This window comes from Orcinus orca, chromosome 3 (assembly GCF_937001465.1).
Source record: "Orcinus orca chromosome 3, mOrcOrc1.1, whole genome shotgun sequence".
NCBI classification, from domain to species: domain Eukaryota; kingdom Metazoa; phylum Chordata; class Mammalia; order Artiodactyla; family Delphinidae; genus Orcinus; species Orcinus orca.
The window spans coordinates 73,165,491-73,180,243 of record NC_064561.1 but is presented as its reverse complement, the minus strand read 5'-3'; the positions used below and the strand labels follow the sequence as shown (position 1 = coordinate 73,180,243).

The 14,753-nt window shown below is 45.6% G+C and overlaps 1 protein-coding gene across 2 annotated transcripts in view; it reads left to right on the top strand.

Moving 5' to 3' along the window:
- The first annotated feature begins 3,316 nt into the window (after positions 1–3,316).
- PCBD2 (pterin-4 alpha-carbinolamine dehydratase 2) overlaps positions 3,317–14,753 on the top strand; it is a 49,850-nt gene continuing 38,413 nt past the window's right edge. Inside the window, exons 1-2 of one of the 2 annotated variants that reach the window (XM_004282110.4) lie at positions 3,317–3,450; positions 6,285–6,416. In XM_004282110.4, coding sequence (XP_004282158.1) covers positions 3,367–3,450; positions 6,285–6,416 — 216 coding nt within the window. In that variant the 5' untranslated portion in view covers positions 3,317–3,366. The remainder of the gene's footprint in view (positions 3,451–6,284; positions 6,417–14,753) is intronic. The other variant, XM_033409872.2, reaches the window with a different exon arrangement.

Here is a 14,753-nt window from a genome sequence, read left to right as displayed (position 1 = left end):
ATGACAGCTGACTACATAATGATAAACTACTTTTATACTGATCATTTCCAGAGCTTTAGATAGAATAGTTCATAAGACGTCCTAAATTCTATGAAAATAGAACCTTAGATGAGTCTCCTTCTGCGTGTAACATCGGTTGAGAGTTTACAATGTTATGTGTCAATGTTATGTGTCATGCTGTGGACAGCTCTGGCTGGGGTAGTCACTGGCAGGAGGGGACCATAGCTCAGAACAGTACCATTATTACTTCCATTTTACAAATGAGCAAACGGGCATATTGAGGTTAAATAAGTTACCTAGGTTACATACACAGTACATTGATGAAGCTGGGAGTTGAACCTTCACGTGTATGTTTATCTGTACGTATAAGAAAAGAAACCTCTAGTTATTCCATCTCTTATAATAATAACCAACATTTGAATATTACTGCGTGTGCCAGCTACTGTTTGAGGTGCTTGACATACACCGTTTCATTTATCTGTACAATAGCCCTCTGAGATTGACACCACTCTAAAATGAGTAAATGAGGCCCTAAATAACTTGCTCTTGGTTATACAGCTTCCAGTGGTGGAACCCATCTTCAAACCTAAGCATTCTGACTCCAGAGCCTCTATGTGGGTTGGTACCCAGTCCTGCCTCTCTGCCATGGCTCAGGCAACCATCGTATGCCTATCACTCCGGTCTTTCTCTTATGTGTGTTTCCCATACTTGTAGTCATGATATAGCGTTTTTCTTCTTTTGCTTAACAAATAATTAATATTTCACTGTTGGTAGTAGTTTTCCTAACCGTGGCTACATAATAGGCCTTTGAATAGATTCAGCATTACTTATCTAACCTGTGCTCTTTTGCTGGATTTATGGTTGTGTATATAGTCTTATTTCCTTGGGGGCAGATTCCAAGAGTGGGCGTTATCCTATCAAGGATATAGGAATTTTCATATTGTTTGATATGTAACGGGGTCCTATTCTAGTCTGGAGGGTGAGGAAAGGCTCCCAGGATGACCAACAGATCCATGGCTTTGCTTCTGACACTTAGCTCAGATAAGCTACAGAGCTTCCCCTGGAGGGAAATGTGGAGCAGGGCTGCTCCCTGGAGGGGAGGTGCAAGTGTGGAGGGTCAGCCGGAAGCACTGGTGTTGAGGGACAGGGAAGCAGATGGGGGGAAGGAAGTGGTCCAAGACCAGCTAAACCACCCCAAGCCAAACATGTCTGTCGAGAACACCATGTACCGGGAACCAATGCCAGAAGGGGACTGCAACTACATGGAGGATAGCAAGGATCATCACAATGCCAGCCACCAGGGATATAAGTCCAAACACTTCTGTCCATGACTTCTTGGTATCAGAGTTGCCAATGAAAACAACATGGTCAAGCAGTGGATGGAAGTGTTTTTATTCACTTAGAGACAGCAAGATCAGTCACAGTAGTGTGCAGAGTGGCTCATGGGTGTCCCTCACCCCCAGCCTATGGCTAAAGAGCACCCCTCTAGTGCCATAGCATTGTGTGCCCCAAGGTCATTAACATCCATGCTTAAGCAGAACAAAGGAGCACACATTCAGTCTGAAACAGGGAAGGGTACCTTCACAGGCTGATAAGCCTGGCACAGTGTGTGTGGGCTCTTTTTTGGTAAGGAAGTGTCCCAGGTCCAAGGCCTATTCTTATGTGAAAGACTGTGAGCAGGAGACTGCTTTTCTCAACAGTGTTCATTACAGACGATGTGCCCAGTAAATCTTTGCTGAGGGACTTAAATCCTGCTAAGAGACCTACATGTGAGGGCCGGGCATTCACAGCCCCTCCTGGTGGTCATCACTTCCCCTGGGCCCTAACTAGCACTAGCATTCTGCTGCTGCTTTCATGACTAGAGCTGACATGCCACAGTCTCGTACAGTGTGTTAGGGAAGGAAAATGTTAGGGAAGGAAAATGATGAAAGCAAACTACTGAAAATAATGAGAGGTCTCCAACTTGTTACCTCACAACTACCAGTTCATTTCTCAGTTCTCACTTTAATGAGCAAGTTTCTATAGCATTTTTCATGATCCTAAAAACCCAAAGTAAATATTGGAAATACAATTTTTAATTCCAACCCCTGCCTCTGTCCACCTAAGGCATCAGGCAAAGGAAACTAGAATGTCTTAGATAAATGCCTTGAGATCAGTGACATCTGATGAAGGTCTACAGCAAGATTGCTCTGCTGAGTTTTCATCAAGTGGGCAAAAGGGAAGAAGATGGGCTGGGCCATGAGTCTGAATTTTAGACTATTTTGGGTAAAAAGGCTTTATATTTTGCAAGTCCACATGAGAAATAAAGCCAAATGCTAGCAACTGCTAAGTTGAACTTAAAATTGACTCGTTTTAAAAAAATATTCGAGTGTATTGCTATGTCCTCTGCAAAACTGCTTATATTATTAATTTGCTTAAACTAGTAAAAAAAGATACAAGTGCATATACTAAAAACCACTGAATTGTACACTTTAAAGGGTGAATTTTATGGTATGTGAATTACACCTCAAAAAGAAAGGCAAAAAAAGGAGTAATGATGATAAGAGAATAAAATACTAATACAAATATAAAAAAGACTACTTCTTTTATCGAAAACTAAATATATAAAAAAAATATCTAAATCTGTCCACATGTATCTCCGAGGTGCCTGTGTACCGTGCCTGTGCTACCTTCTAGAGAGCACTATGAGCTAGATTTCCAAATTATTTTATCTAGGCAAAGACAGATGAGCCAGTTTGCCCAGAGCATTGGCAGCTAAGTAATAACAGAGCAGAGCTCACTTTCCAACCGGCGGCCCCCTGCCTTATAAGGCCCTTGTGCGGATCACTATGGTTCACTCAACCCCAAGCAGAGGGGAGTGGTCCCCAATCACCCCCCGCCCCTCTGCAGCTCATCTGTTCCTGCCCCTGCCCGCGACGTCCTCCCGCCTGCGCGGACTGTTCGCCCCACCGCCCAGAAGGGAGCCCAGTGCGGTCAGACGGTCGGCGACAACCCGAGGCCCGGACACCGAAGAGCGAGGCGGAGGTCCATCCTCATCGCCTCGCCAGCACGCCTACCGCTCTCGCACAGGCGGGAGACCCAGCACCGGGCAGGGATGACGAGGACGGGCCGCAGAGCCGGGGTTGACAGCATCTGGGCCTGCGGAGGCCTGCCGGGGGCCTGCCGCGCGTCCGCCTAGATGCCAGCAGCGTCGCCGGCCATTGTAGCATCTGGGGGCCTTCCGGGGCAGGTCCGCGTCTGGGCCTGCGCGGCGCGGGGCCGGGTTGTGCGGGAAGTCCTGGGCCGTGGCTGGGAGCTGCCGGCTCGGCCCCTGACTTCGGGCAGGGGCGGTCAGGCAGCGCGCCGGGCAGCCCTCGGCCAGAGATTATGGCTGCGGCCCTGGGGGCGCGAGGGGCGACGCGGCGTTGGTTCGCGGCGCTGCAGGGCAGGAGCCAGAGCCTCGCGGCCATGGTGAGTGCCGAGGGCTAGCGGTGCGGGAGGAGGGCGAGGCCCCGCCGTGCCGGCCGAGGGGCGGAGGGACCGGCGCAGGCCCCGAAGTGGGCCGGGCCTTTGGGCTGGGACTTTGGGTAGGCACGTTTGGGCACCTCGCACCTGCCCGACGCTCTGGTCTGAGACAAGGGTGGCCGCAGCATCTGACAGTTTTCCCTTGGCCTAGAATTCCGTCGTAGCCTACGAAATTGCCAACCGGAAAACAAACCAGGACGACTTTCGTTAAAAAAAAAAAGTGAATACGAAAAGTAGTTGTGAAAATATTTCACGGTTAGGGACTCTTTATGTGATTAAGGTGGCGTTGGGTCCTCTAGATTGTGCGCTCGGTGAGAGCAGGCACCGTCTCCGTCTCGGCTCTGAACGGGGCACTGAATGTTGAATTAACTCATTTGCCTTGGTGTTAATTGTTTTGAGGAATTACCAATAAATTATTTTTTTGGTTGCACATTGATTCTTTCCTCTTCCGAGGGGCGTCCCGTCCGTTTCCCCGCTTTAGAAGTTAACATATTGGGGGGTAAGTTAACTTGAGGGAAAGTTTTAACTTGCAGCACCACCTAGTGGGAAAATACTGCATTAAACTCACCATTTCATTTTCTTAGATTGCTTGCCAGAGCCCATTTGGCAGTTTGAAATTCTTTAATAGAAGAAATGTAAAATAACTCGATGACGGAGAAGATGAGCACTCTGTTTTGTGGCCATTAAGGTGAGAACGCAAGATGAGTGCTTACTGTCACCTAGGCGTGTCCCAAGGCATACCTGTGTCTAGGGTGCTGGTGATCAAGTAAAATTGTGGGGTTTGGGGAGGGATGAATAAACAGCCGCGATTGGAGTGGCTGCCACATGCCAGACTCTCTGCTGGGTGCCTTCACACTTAAGATCTCTTTAAACCTTTAAAAAAATCTGGGCAGGTGGATACTGTAACATCCCCACTGTAGAACGCTGCTACTCAGTGAGAGGCTAAGTGATTTATTCAGCACCCACAGCTGAAAGTAACAAAGCTAGGCTTCGAATCAAGGTTGCTCTCCAAATCCTGTGCTTTCCCTGTCGCTCCCCACACCTCCCACAGGAAAAAAAAAGAAAGTCCACCACAAAGGGTTCTGCAGAGGGTATGTCCCCAAGGGGACCATTTGTGTTATGTAAGTGAAGTGACTTCATTTCACAGTCCTGAACACGGTCCCTATTCCTCGGCAGACATCTGTGGTGAGCACACATTGACCTCACTGGGGATGTGGATGGTGGAGAGGGTGGAGGAAAACAGCTCAGAGTGTGCTCCACAGACTCCGGGTGACTGCTGCATTGCCCACAACATGGTTAATAGTTTTCTTTGCAGCTACTCAGTGATTCCAAAATAGTTTGAGTTGAGTTAAAATATTTATTTAAAAAAATTTTAGCTTGTTTCCTGTAGCAGGTCTTTATGTGAACTTTTTCAGAGCTGTCATTGTAAAGCTAATCGATACATTGGTTCTTAATAGTAAATGGTTTTTGATAACAAGCCTTTAAATGTTTTTATTTAATTAAGAGGTATTCTCACTTTCTCTTTTGTTAGTTGTAGGGAAGGGTAGCTGGCCTAGCAAGGAAGAGAAACTAGAAAATTGACTCATTAGCATCCTTTTGTCCTCCTCGTAGAATAAGTTGTCTTTAAGGTTACTTACTTTGCCTTCTTAATTACATTGATGTCAATGATAAAGGGTTGTAGGATTTCTGAAGTGGGAATGAGTTGAAGTTTCATGGCAGAGGATACAGCTCAGCCCCCGGTTGCCCTTTGATAAGGAGCCCTCACATTAGTTCAGTCTTTCTGGGTGCCAGTCCCTCCCTCATCTGAGACGATAGTAACCCTGCACGTAGGGAAGACAGGAGGTACTGGTGGGCACTTATGCCAGAGCGAGAGCATAGCTCTTCTGACTTCTCCTAGAGTGTCCTTATCTTCTGTCTGACATGCTGCTTAGAGTTCTTTCAGTTAAAAAACTAATAGCATGGAAAGTGTGGACCTGTTAACCAATAGAATTCCGGATTTGGGAACGTCATCACCAGGATGAGTAGGAACAAGGTGGACAGTTGCGCACAAGTGCTTCTGACTGGGCAGCGCTCTGGCCAGACAGTTGAGGGAGTTTGTCTTACCGGTGTTTCTGAGAAAACTCGTTCCACTAAAGCAGGGGCTTTTTACCTGTAGTCCAGAGGGTCTGTGGACACCCAGAAGTTATTATACAAAATCCCCTGTAAATGTGCATTTGATTTTTCCTCTTTGAGGATTGGTTTTCATTACAATTGAAAGGGGATGGTGAACCCAGATAGTTGAGACTCATGTGAGTAAGGACTGAAGGCTACTAAGGTGCTGTGGGACCATCCAAAGAGCAGTAGACCAGGAGTTTAGAGCCCTGGGTTCCAATCCTGGTTCTGACGATGGACTTGCAGGGTTTCCTTGGGTGGGTGTGTTTGCCGCAGTTTCCCAAGTCCTGGAGTGCTGGCCTTTGGTGATGATCTTTGGTAAGATGGAGAAATGGTTGATCTCAGCTGTGTCTGTAATAAACCAGAGAAGCTGAATTGTAAAGTTTGAGGCATATGTAAGGGGTGATAAACCCACATACAATGGAGACAGCTGATTCTGTTCAGAGCTAGCCTTGTTTTTGTCTGTTTTTTGAGAATTGTGTATTTTGAGAACAAAGTAATCAAAGATGGTTAGAAGTTGTTGCCCTTAAGACTTTTTTCCACCTCTCTACATAAGGTAAAGAGCAGTAAATTTATTTGAATTTAACCAAACCTCTACATTTCAGGTATTAAATGTGTTCTTTTCATAGTCAGCAGATGCTCACTGGTTGACAGCAGAGGAGAGGAACCAAGTTATACTTGACCTTAAAGCAGCAGGATGGTCGGAATTAAGTGAGAGAGATGCCATCTACAAAGAGTTCTCTTTCAAAAATTTTAATCAGGTAATTATTACATATTCCTGCTTGTGCCATGGTCTATTTTTGTCACCTTAGGCTGTAACTCTTTTAATACTACTGGTTGTCCGGTGCCCTGTGGGTCCAAAATCCAAATCCTTTTTTCCTTAAGAATTCAGTGATAGTTACTCCTTCCTTGTTGACAGCTGCTACCACCCAACTGGGTGAATCTCAGCTCTAGGGGAAGAGGGTGATTTGTGTGATTTGGAAAATCAGATTCTGAAACCACTATTGCTCTGATTTGGTGTTGGTTAGGAGATTTAATTTCCTTTCAAATCTTGAATAACATTAACAGAGAGTGTGAGCTTTTTATACTGATCAGAAGGGGACATGAGTAAAAGCGGTTGAGAAACATACACCTGCTTGACTGATTTCCCCTACTTTTCTTGGATGGTTGTCAAGTTTTCTTTCTCCTTATAGTTGCATTTCTGTCTCTAAATCATCTCCCAAGCTGCACCCTCTTCTCAGATTGGCTCATTTTCTGCAAGCCCAATAGCCAGCCCTTGAAGCTTTTCTTTCTTTCTTTTTTCTTTTTAATAAATTTATTTATTTATTTATTTATTTATTTATTTATTTATTTATGGCTGTGTTGGGTCTTCGTTGTGGTGCGCGGGCTTCTCATTGCATGGCTTCTTTTGTTGCGGAGCATGGGCTCTAGGCGCATGGGCTTCAGTAGTTGTGGCTCACAGGCTCTAGAGCGCAGGCTCAGTAGTTGTGGTGCATGGGCTTAGTTACTCCGCAGCCTGTGGGATCTTTCCGGACCAGGGCTCGAACCTATGTCCCCTGCATTGGCAGGCGGATTCTTAACCACTGCGCCACCAGGGAAGTCCTGAAGCTTTTCTTAAAAGCTGGTCCCTGCCTTTGTGATTCAGCCTTAACAGGGAAACTGTTCCATTAGGGCCCCACCCTGTTTAGAGAGTCATCTCCCATCAGTTCTTACTCCATTGCATTTATATAAGGTCAGTGCTTTAGACTATTCCATGTTTGTTCAGTTAGTTTGATAATCCTCTGGACAGATTTATTGTTTTTATTTATATTAGGTGTCAGCATCTAGAAGGCAGAGATCCTGTTGGCTTAAATAACTGTCTATTGTACATAACACAGTTCTGGGTACAAACAAGCATTTGATAAATGCAGACATTGATTACAGTGTTTGCTTGTTTCTGGAAGGGTGTCTGAGGACCAGATTTCCACCAAAGAAACCTTGACATGTTTTCCTAGTAAATGCTGTTGGCTCCACTGTGCCGCATGCCCTATTCTGGTCTCCATCCATCTGGCTACCAGCCTTCTGCTGTGTCTCCAGCTCCTGAGGAAACCTGGACCAAGCCGACTCCTTGTCCCTGCTGCCCCACATGCTTGATGGCTCTTGTCAGGGGCTTAGCACTCTGTGGCTGGTGGCAGGGAATCCCATTGGTACAGTAAGCTTGTGCATAAGCTCTAGGTAGCATTTTCCAAGCTTATTAAAATTCTTACATGTGTACAGCCTGACTTCTTTAAGCCTGGGCTAATTTATTGGGCTTGAACATGTGGCTTAAAGTACTTGAGTAGTGTTGCCTCAGACTCTGCCCATGAGTCAGTCATCCAGCCCCACTCTAACCTCGTGCTCAGGGTACTTTCGGAAATGGTGGGGGGAAGGGAAGCTGTGCAGGGTGTCCTTGATTAATTGTAACGTTATTCACCAGGACACTTAATTTTCTTGGCTTTCCCCCCCCACCCCCTTCACTCACCTTTTAGGAGAAAGAGGCAGACGACAAGAAAATCAGCTGACGTCAGGGAACGTATTCAGAGAACCAGCACTGATATTATATCCTGCGGTTGGTTTTCTAGCCAGGCTCCTATGACTTCTGCATGTAATGGCCTGTAGTGGCAACTGATGTCATGACAAGTGTCAGTGCCCACCAGCCAAAGACCACCAGGAACATACCAATAGCTGAACAAGTTAGGCTTATTGCTTGTTGCGGTGAGGAATAGTGCACGCCATAGGGAACCGTGGGGCATCTCAGGAAGACGGTGTTGGAAAGACTTACTACCGGATTTGGGCTGGTGTTGGTGATTTTGGAGTCTTTAAGGATCAGAGCTTTGCTCTGGGTTGGATGCTGTCTGCAAATGTGCTCTTCTATGATTCACTATTTTAATAAATCTTACCTAGAGGGAGAATGGACTAAAGTGGGGCCAAAGCTGAAACTGGTAAAGAAGCAGCAGTCACTCATTAGCCAGGAGAGGCGGGTGCTTGGTGTTTTGTGATTTGGACAATGTTCACATTTTGTTTGTGTTGAGATATCATTGCAGAGTGATATCTGTGATACTCCGCATTACATTATTGTCATGATTACAATAATCATTACAAGAGTGGTTATATTTTTGTCCTAATCCTTCATGGTCACAGAGTGGCCTTGTCTGATGTTGCTGTTGCTGTTCAGCACCAAGGCCTAGGTTTGGGTTTGGCTCCTAGCAACTTGGAGGCCTAGGTGGCAGTCCAGGCCAGCTCCCAGGTGTCAGGGCTGCTTTTCCCTTTTTTGCAACTAATGTTTAGAGTGATGACCCTCTGGCATTGATGGATCCTCACTTATCTTTCATTTATTTTTCAATACAGAAAAGGTATTTTTTAAAATTATAAAGCAATGATATAAAACATTAAAATACGATGGGAAATAAAAATAAAAATTTTCCCATTGCAACTACTTCCATCTTTTTACCTATTCTCTTCTACTCTTTCTCCATATGTATAGTTTATTCACAATGTGGCAATTGTGCACGCAGTTAAATTTTTTTAAAGTAGTTTAATTTTTATTGTAAAAGCAATATTCATTACCAGATATTTATTAAGCCCCTTCTCTGTGCCAGGCACTATTCTAAGCTCATGTAGCTCCCTTTCTAGCAGAGAAGATAGACAATAAACAAATGAACAAATAATATAGTTTCATGTAGTGATGAAGTCATGAGGGAGAATAAAGTAGGATATTGGGATGGGGGTGACGGAGGGGTGAGCACACTATTTAAGGTGGAGGGGGCTGGAAAGGCCTCTCTGGGGAGGGGACATCTGAGGCCTGAGTAATGTGAGGGAGCTGAGCATGTGAAGACCGAAGGAAGAGCATTTCTGGTGGAGAGACAGCAAGTACCAAATTCCTGGAGCAGGAGTGATCTTGGTGTGATTGAGGAAGAGCCAGGGGGCCCGTTTCTGGAGCGGACAGAAAGGAGAAGAGGCTGAAGAGAGGGAGGGGCCAGAGCACTGGAGCCTTGTTGCCGTGCAGGGAGTTTGGATTTTATTCTGTGAAGAAAAGCCCTTGGAGGGTTTCAGGCAGAGAAGTGCCATGATGCAGTTTATGTTCTAAAAAGATCACCCTGGCTGTTCTGCTGTGAACAGATGGTAGAAGGGCAAGAGTGGCAGCAGGCAGAATGTATGCGTTGCCATGTGATAGGCTAGGCAAGAGATGGTGAGAGACTATGGGGGAAGCAGTGGTATGTGGAGAGAAATGCAGGATTTCTCATTTATTTGTAAGATAGAACAGTCCAGACTTGCTGTTAGATTGGATGTGGGGGAAGGAGAGGGTCAAGGATGATCCCAAGGTTTTGGTGGTGCCACCGGTACCATTTACTTGGCTGGGGAAAGTGGAGTGGAGAGCAGGGTAGGGAATTAAGAATTCCATTTTGGACATGTCAGGTTTGAGATACTTACTAGTCACCCCAGTGGCAATATTGGATCAGCAGTTGGTGATATGAGGTCAGAGTTCAGGCTGGGGATAACAGTTTGAGAGCCGTCAGAGGGGATAATTGTCCTGGATCGGCAAAAGAGGGCAGGTGGAGTTGCAGGCGTGGTACCTCCATGGTGATAGGAAGGAAGGCTGAGTGTGTGTGTACAGATGCAGGTAGGTTGCCACGTTCGCCTTGGGAAGAAGAGGTAGTTTTCTCTTCTGATTGCTTCTGTTTTTTTTAGTGAGGTCATCAGTTGAGAATGAGTCGGAGTGGGAGGGAGGAGTGTTGGAGATATGGAAAAATAGGAAAAGGCATGAAATAGTCCTCTTAGAGACTAAGACAGTGAAGGAACTGTGAAATGTGGGCAGTTGCTGGGCAGTTCTCAGTGTCACTGGAGATTTATGGGCAAACATTTAAGGTGAAGATCTTGTGTGTTTTGTCCAGCCATGTTCAGCTGCTTGGGCACAGGCTTGGAGTATGTGCAGGGTTGGGCTTAACAAGGGCTGACCTTTTTTTGTTTTTAATTTATTTTATTGAAGTATAGTTGATTTACAATGTTGTGTTAATTTCTGCTGTATGGTGGTTCAGCTATATACACGCGTGCATGTGCACACACACACACATATTCTTTTTCATATTCTTTTCTATTATGGTTTATCACAGGATATCCCTGTGCTGTACAGTAGGACCTTGTTGTTTATCCACTCTCCATGTAATAGTTTGCTTCTACTAAACACAAACTCCCAGTCTATCCCTCCCCCACCCCCTTCTTCCTTGGCAACCACAAGTCTGTCCTCTATGTCTGTGAGTCTTTTTCTGTTTCGTGGATAGGTTCATTTATGTTGTATTTTAGATTCCACATATAAGTGATAGCATATGATATTTGTCTTTCTCTTTCTGACTTACTTCACTTAGTATGATAATCTCTAGGTCCATCCATGTTGTTGCAAATGGCATTATTTCACTCTTTCTTATGGCTGAGTAATATTCCATTGTATATATGTACCACATCTTCTTTGTCCATTCCTCTGTCAGTGGACATTTACGTTGTTTCCATGTCTTGACTATTGTAAATAGTGCTGCAGTGAACATCGGGGGATGCATGTATCTTTTTGAATTATAGTTTTGTCCTGATATACGCTCAGGAGTGGGATTGCTGGATCATATGGCAACTCTATTTTTAGTTTTTTTGAGGAAACCTCCAAACTGTTTTCCATAGTGGCTGCACCAATTTACATTCCCACTAACAGTGTAGGAAGGTTTCGTTTTCTCCACACCCTCTCCAGCATTTGTTATTTGTAGGTTTCTTGGTGGCCATTCTTAACTGGTGTGAGGTGATACCTCATTGTAGTTTTGATTTGCATTTCTCTAATAATTAGTGATGTTGAGCATCTTTTCATGTGCCTGTTGGCCATCTGTATGTCTTCTTTGGAGAAAGGTCTATTTAGGTCTTCAGCCCAGGTTTTGAATGGGTTGTTTGTTTTTTTTGATTTTGAGTTGTATGAGCTGTTAACAAGGGCTGAACTTTTGGCAGATGAATGCAGTGGAGGAACAGGGGGCAAGGAAACTAAGGATGTGTGCAAGGGAGGGTCAAAACATTGGACTTTGGAGTCTAAGCTGGTGAGGAGGGAAGTGCAGTTGTGATGTGGGAGATGGAAAGTGAAGAGGTCGGAGTGTCAAGTAATATAACCTTTTTGGAGAGCAATTGGGTGATGTGTATCAACTTTTAAAATACCCATTGTCCACCAATACCCATCGTACGAATCTAGAAATTTATCTTCTAGGTACAGTCCCCCGTGTATGCCAGATGGGTATGAGAGGATGTCCACTCTAGCCTGTGGACCTGTAACTTTTTATTGTGAGCAGGCATTTCCACATGCGTGTGTATGCCTTGCTAAGACCATGTCTCCCTCACTGCAGCCCTGCCCTTAGCAGGAGTTAGGGGAGACCCACTGTGCTGCATGTGACAGCACCTCTCCTGGCCTCAGCTTTACACGCTGGAGGGAGCCATGGTCAGAGCTGATGACCCCCATCTCCCCTAAGAGACTTCACACTGGGTATTAGCATGTATTTTTTTTTAGTCTTTGCTGAATATATAGGTAAAAAATGTTCTGTTTTTTTGCTCAATAGGGTATGAACATTTTCCAGTTCTTTTTTTTTTTTTTTTTTCGGTACGGGGTCCTCTCACTGTTGTGGCCTCTACCGTTGCGGAGCACAGGCTCCGGACGCGCAGGCTCAGCGGCCATGGCTCACGGGCCCAGCCGCTCCACGGCATGTGGGATCTTCCTGGACCGGGGCATGAACCCGTGTCCCCTGCATTGGCAGGCGGACTCTCAACCACTGCGCCACCAGGGAAGCCCTCATTTTCCAGTTCTTTACACAGTCTTGTCTTTTTACTTACAATAAATCTTCAGGAGTAAGATTACACTTGTTGGGTGTTACTTTTTTGGCCGTGCCTTGCAGCGTGTGGGATATTAGTTCCTGACCAGGGATGGAACCCGTGCCCCCTGCAGTGGAAGCGTGGAATCTCAACCACTGGGCCACCAGGGAAGTCCCGGGTGTTACAGTTTTTAAGTGGTTTGCTTATGTAGCATGTGTGAAATGGTATTATAAGTTTGCTTTAGAATCCATTTCTTTTATTACTATAGAAATTGAACCATACATTTTAGAAACCTTTTCATTGACCCTGGATGGAAAAGCTACTTCTCAAAGCTTTGGGTTATTCTAGGTTTTACCATAAGAAGTAGCTAGTAAAATATATTTGGACTTTTTTCCTCTTAGAGGTTTTATTCCAAGATATGGTTAGTTCCAAAGAGTCCACATGCATTTGATAGCTCAGATCGGCGCAAATACTTAGCGAATATAAATGTGAAAATTCCCGAGGGATCCTAATGGCGTAGGTGGATGAAGTGGCCGTGGGTTTTGGTTGCTGTTAGCCCACTGTCTTTCCTCGGTGGTGGTGCAAAGGTAATGGTGAGACTCTATGGGTGTTCCGAGCATGGCGGTGCCAGGGCTGAGGCAGGAAATTTCAACACTTGGAGTACTTGGACTTAGGGTGGGGTTGGCATTTGTAAAGGAGTTTTGCTTTTTTTTCTGTTCATGTAGACATAAGGAGGGAGAGGTCTCTGAGTGACATGTAAACGTATTCTTAGGTGTTTGGCAACTGCAGGGTGATAGTGTTGAAAGAACAAAATGTCAGTTAGAAACGTGGGTGTGAGCCTTCCATAAAGATACATTTTGTTAGGCATTGTCATGTAGGGACAAGTGGGAAGCTTACAAAATCAGAGGAAATGGGTTTCCATGGTGGCACAATGGTTAAGAATACGCCTGCCAATGCAGGGGACACGGGTTCGAGCCCTGGTCCAGGAAGATCCCACATTGCTGCAGAGCAACTAAGCCCGTGCACCACAACTACTGAGCCTGCGCTCTAGAGCCCGCGAGCCACAACTGCTGAAGCCCGTGAGCCACAACTACTGAGCCTGCAAGCCACAACTACTGAAGCCCATGCTCCTAGAGCCCGTGCTCTGCAACAAGAGAAGCCACTGCAATGAGAAGTCCGCTCACTGCAATAGAGTAGCCCCCACTCGCCGCAACTAGAGAAAGCCCATGTGGCAACGAAGACCCAACGCAGCCAAAAAAAAAAAAAAAAAAAATCAGAGGAAATTTTATGCTTTGGAAGCAGGTTTAGAAGATGAGGCTTTGAACCCGGGCAACAGCTACTCCAGATGCCAGCAGGTGGAGCCCCCCAGGGCAGGAGCCCAGGTGGGCCAGGCGGCATCACAGCCCCCTGGGAAGGCTGTCCCCAGTCTCTCCTTCTTGGATACTGGACCACCCCTGTTCAGTGCAGAAACAAACTTAGTATCAGGAATAGGTAAGAGTGGGGGTGCGTCAGCTGACCTAGTTTGGTACCTTTTGGGTGAATGAAGAGTTCTGGCTGGAGGAGATAAGGATTTTCCACTTGGTAATGGAGAGCAGGTTTGATTCATGAGAGAGGGACTGAGCTTTGTGAAAAAGAACTGTAATTCTCTGCGTTCCAGGAGGAGCTCCTGGACCTTATCTGTGCCTTATTAGGTGGGCCTGCCTGCAGGGTATTTGATTTTGTTAGATGGAATCTTACGAACTGGCTGATATTCAGCCAGATTTGACCTACAAAAATGGCTCTTTTACATGGTTCAGTCTAATAGCTTGTCCAAGTTGAGTATCTCTCACAGGGCAGGGTCCAAGCTCTATTTGTGCTTTGTCTTGTTCATCACATTTTGGTTAATGTAACTGCTGCTGTTAAAAGATTTCTGGCACTGGAGTAGGGAGGGGGCTTCTGAATGGCCTCGGCGGTGGTGGCGATGGTGGAGGAGTGGGGTTCTGTGTGTCTAGCAGCAGTAACACCCACCATATGTGAGTTTGGGGTTTGTAAAATGGTTTCTATTCCTGTCCTGGGGCTCCTGCTGTAGAGCAGTTGAAAGTTACTGTTGCTGACTTACTCTGTAAAGATGTTTTATTGAGGAATTTGATAATAGGCTTATGGTTAACATTCTGAAACACTTAGTGAAGTCAAAGGCTTGTTGATACCAGGAGACAGACAACTGTTAATGAAAATCTTAACGATCCTGGCAGGACATGGGTGGAGGTCTCAGG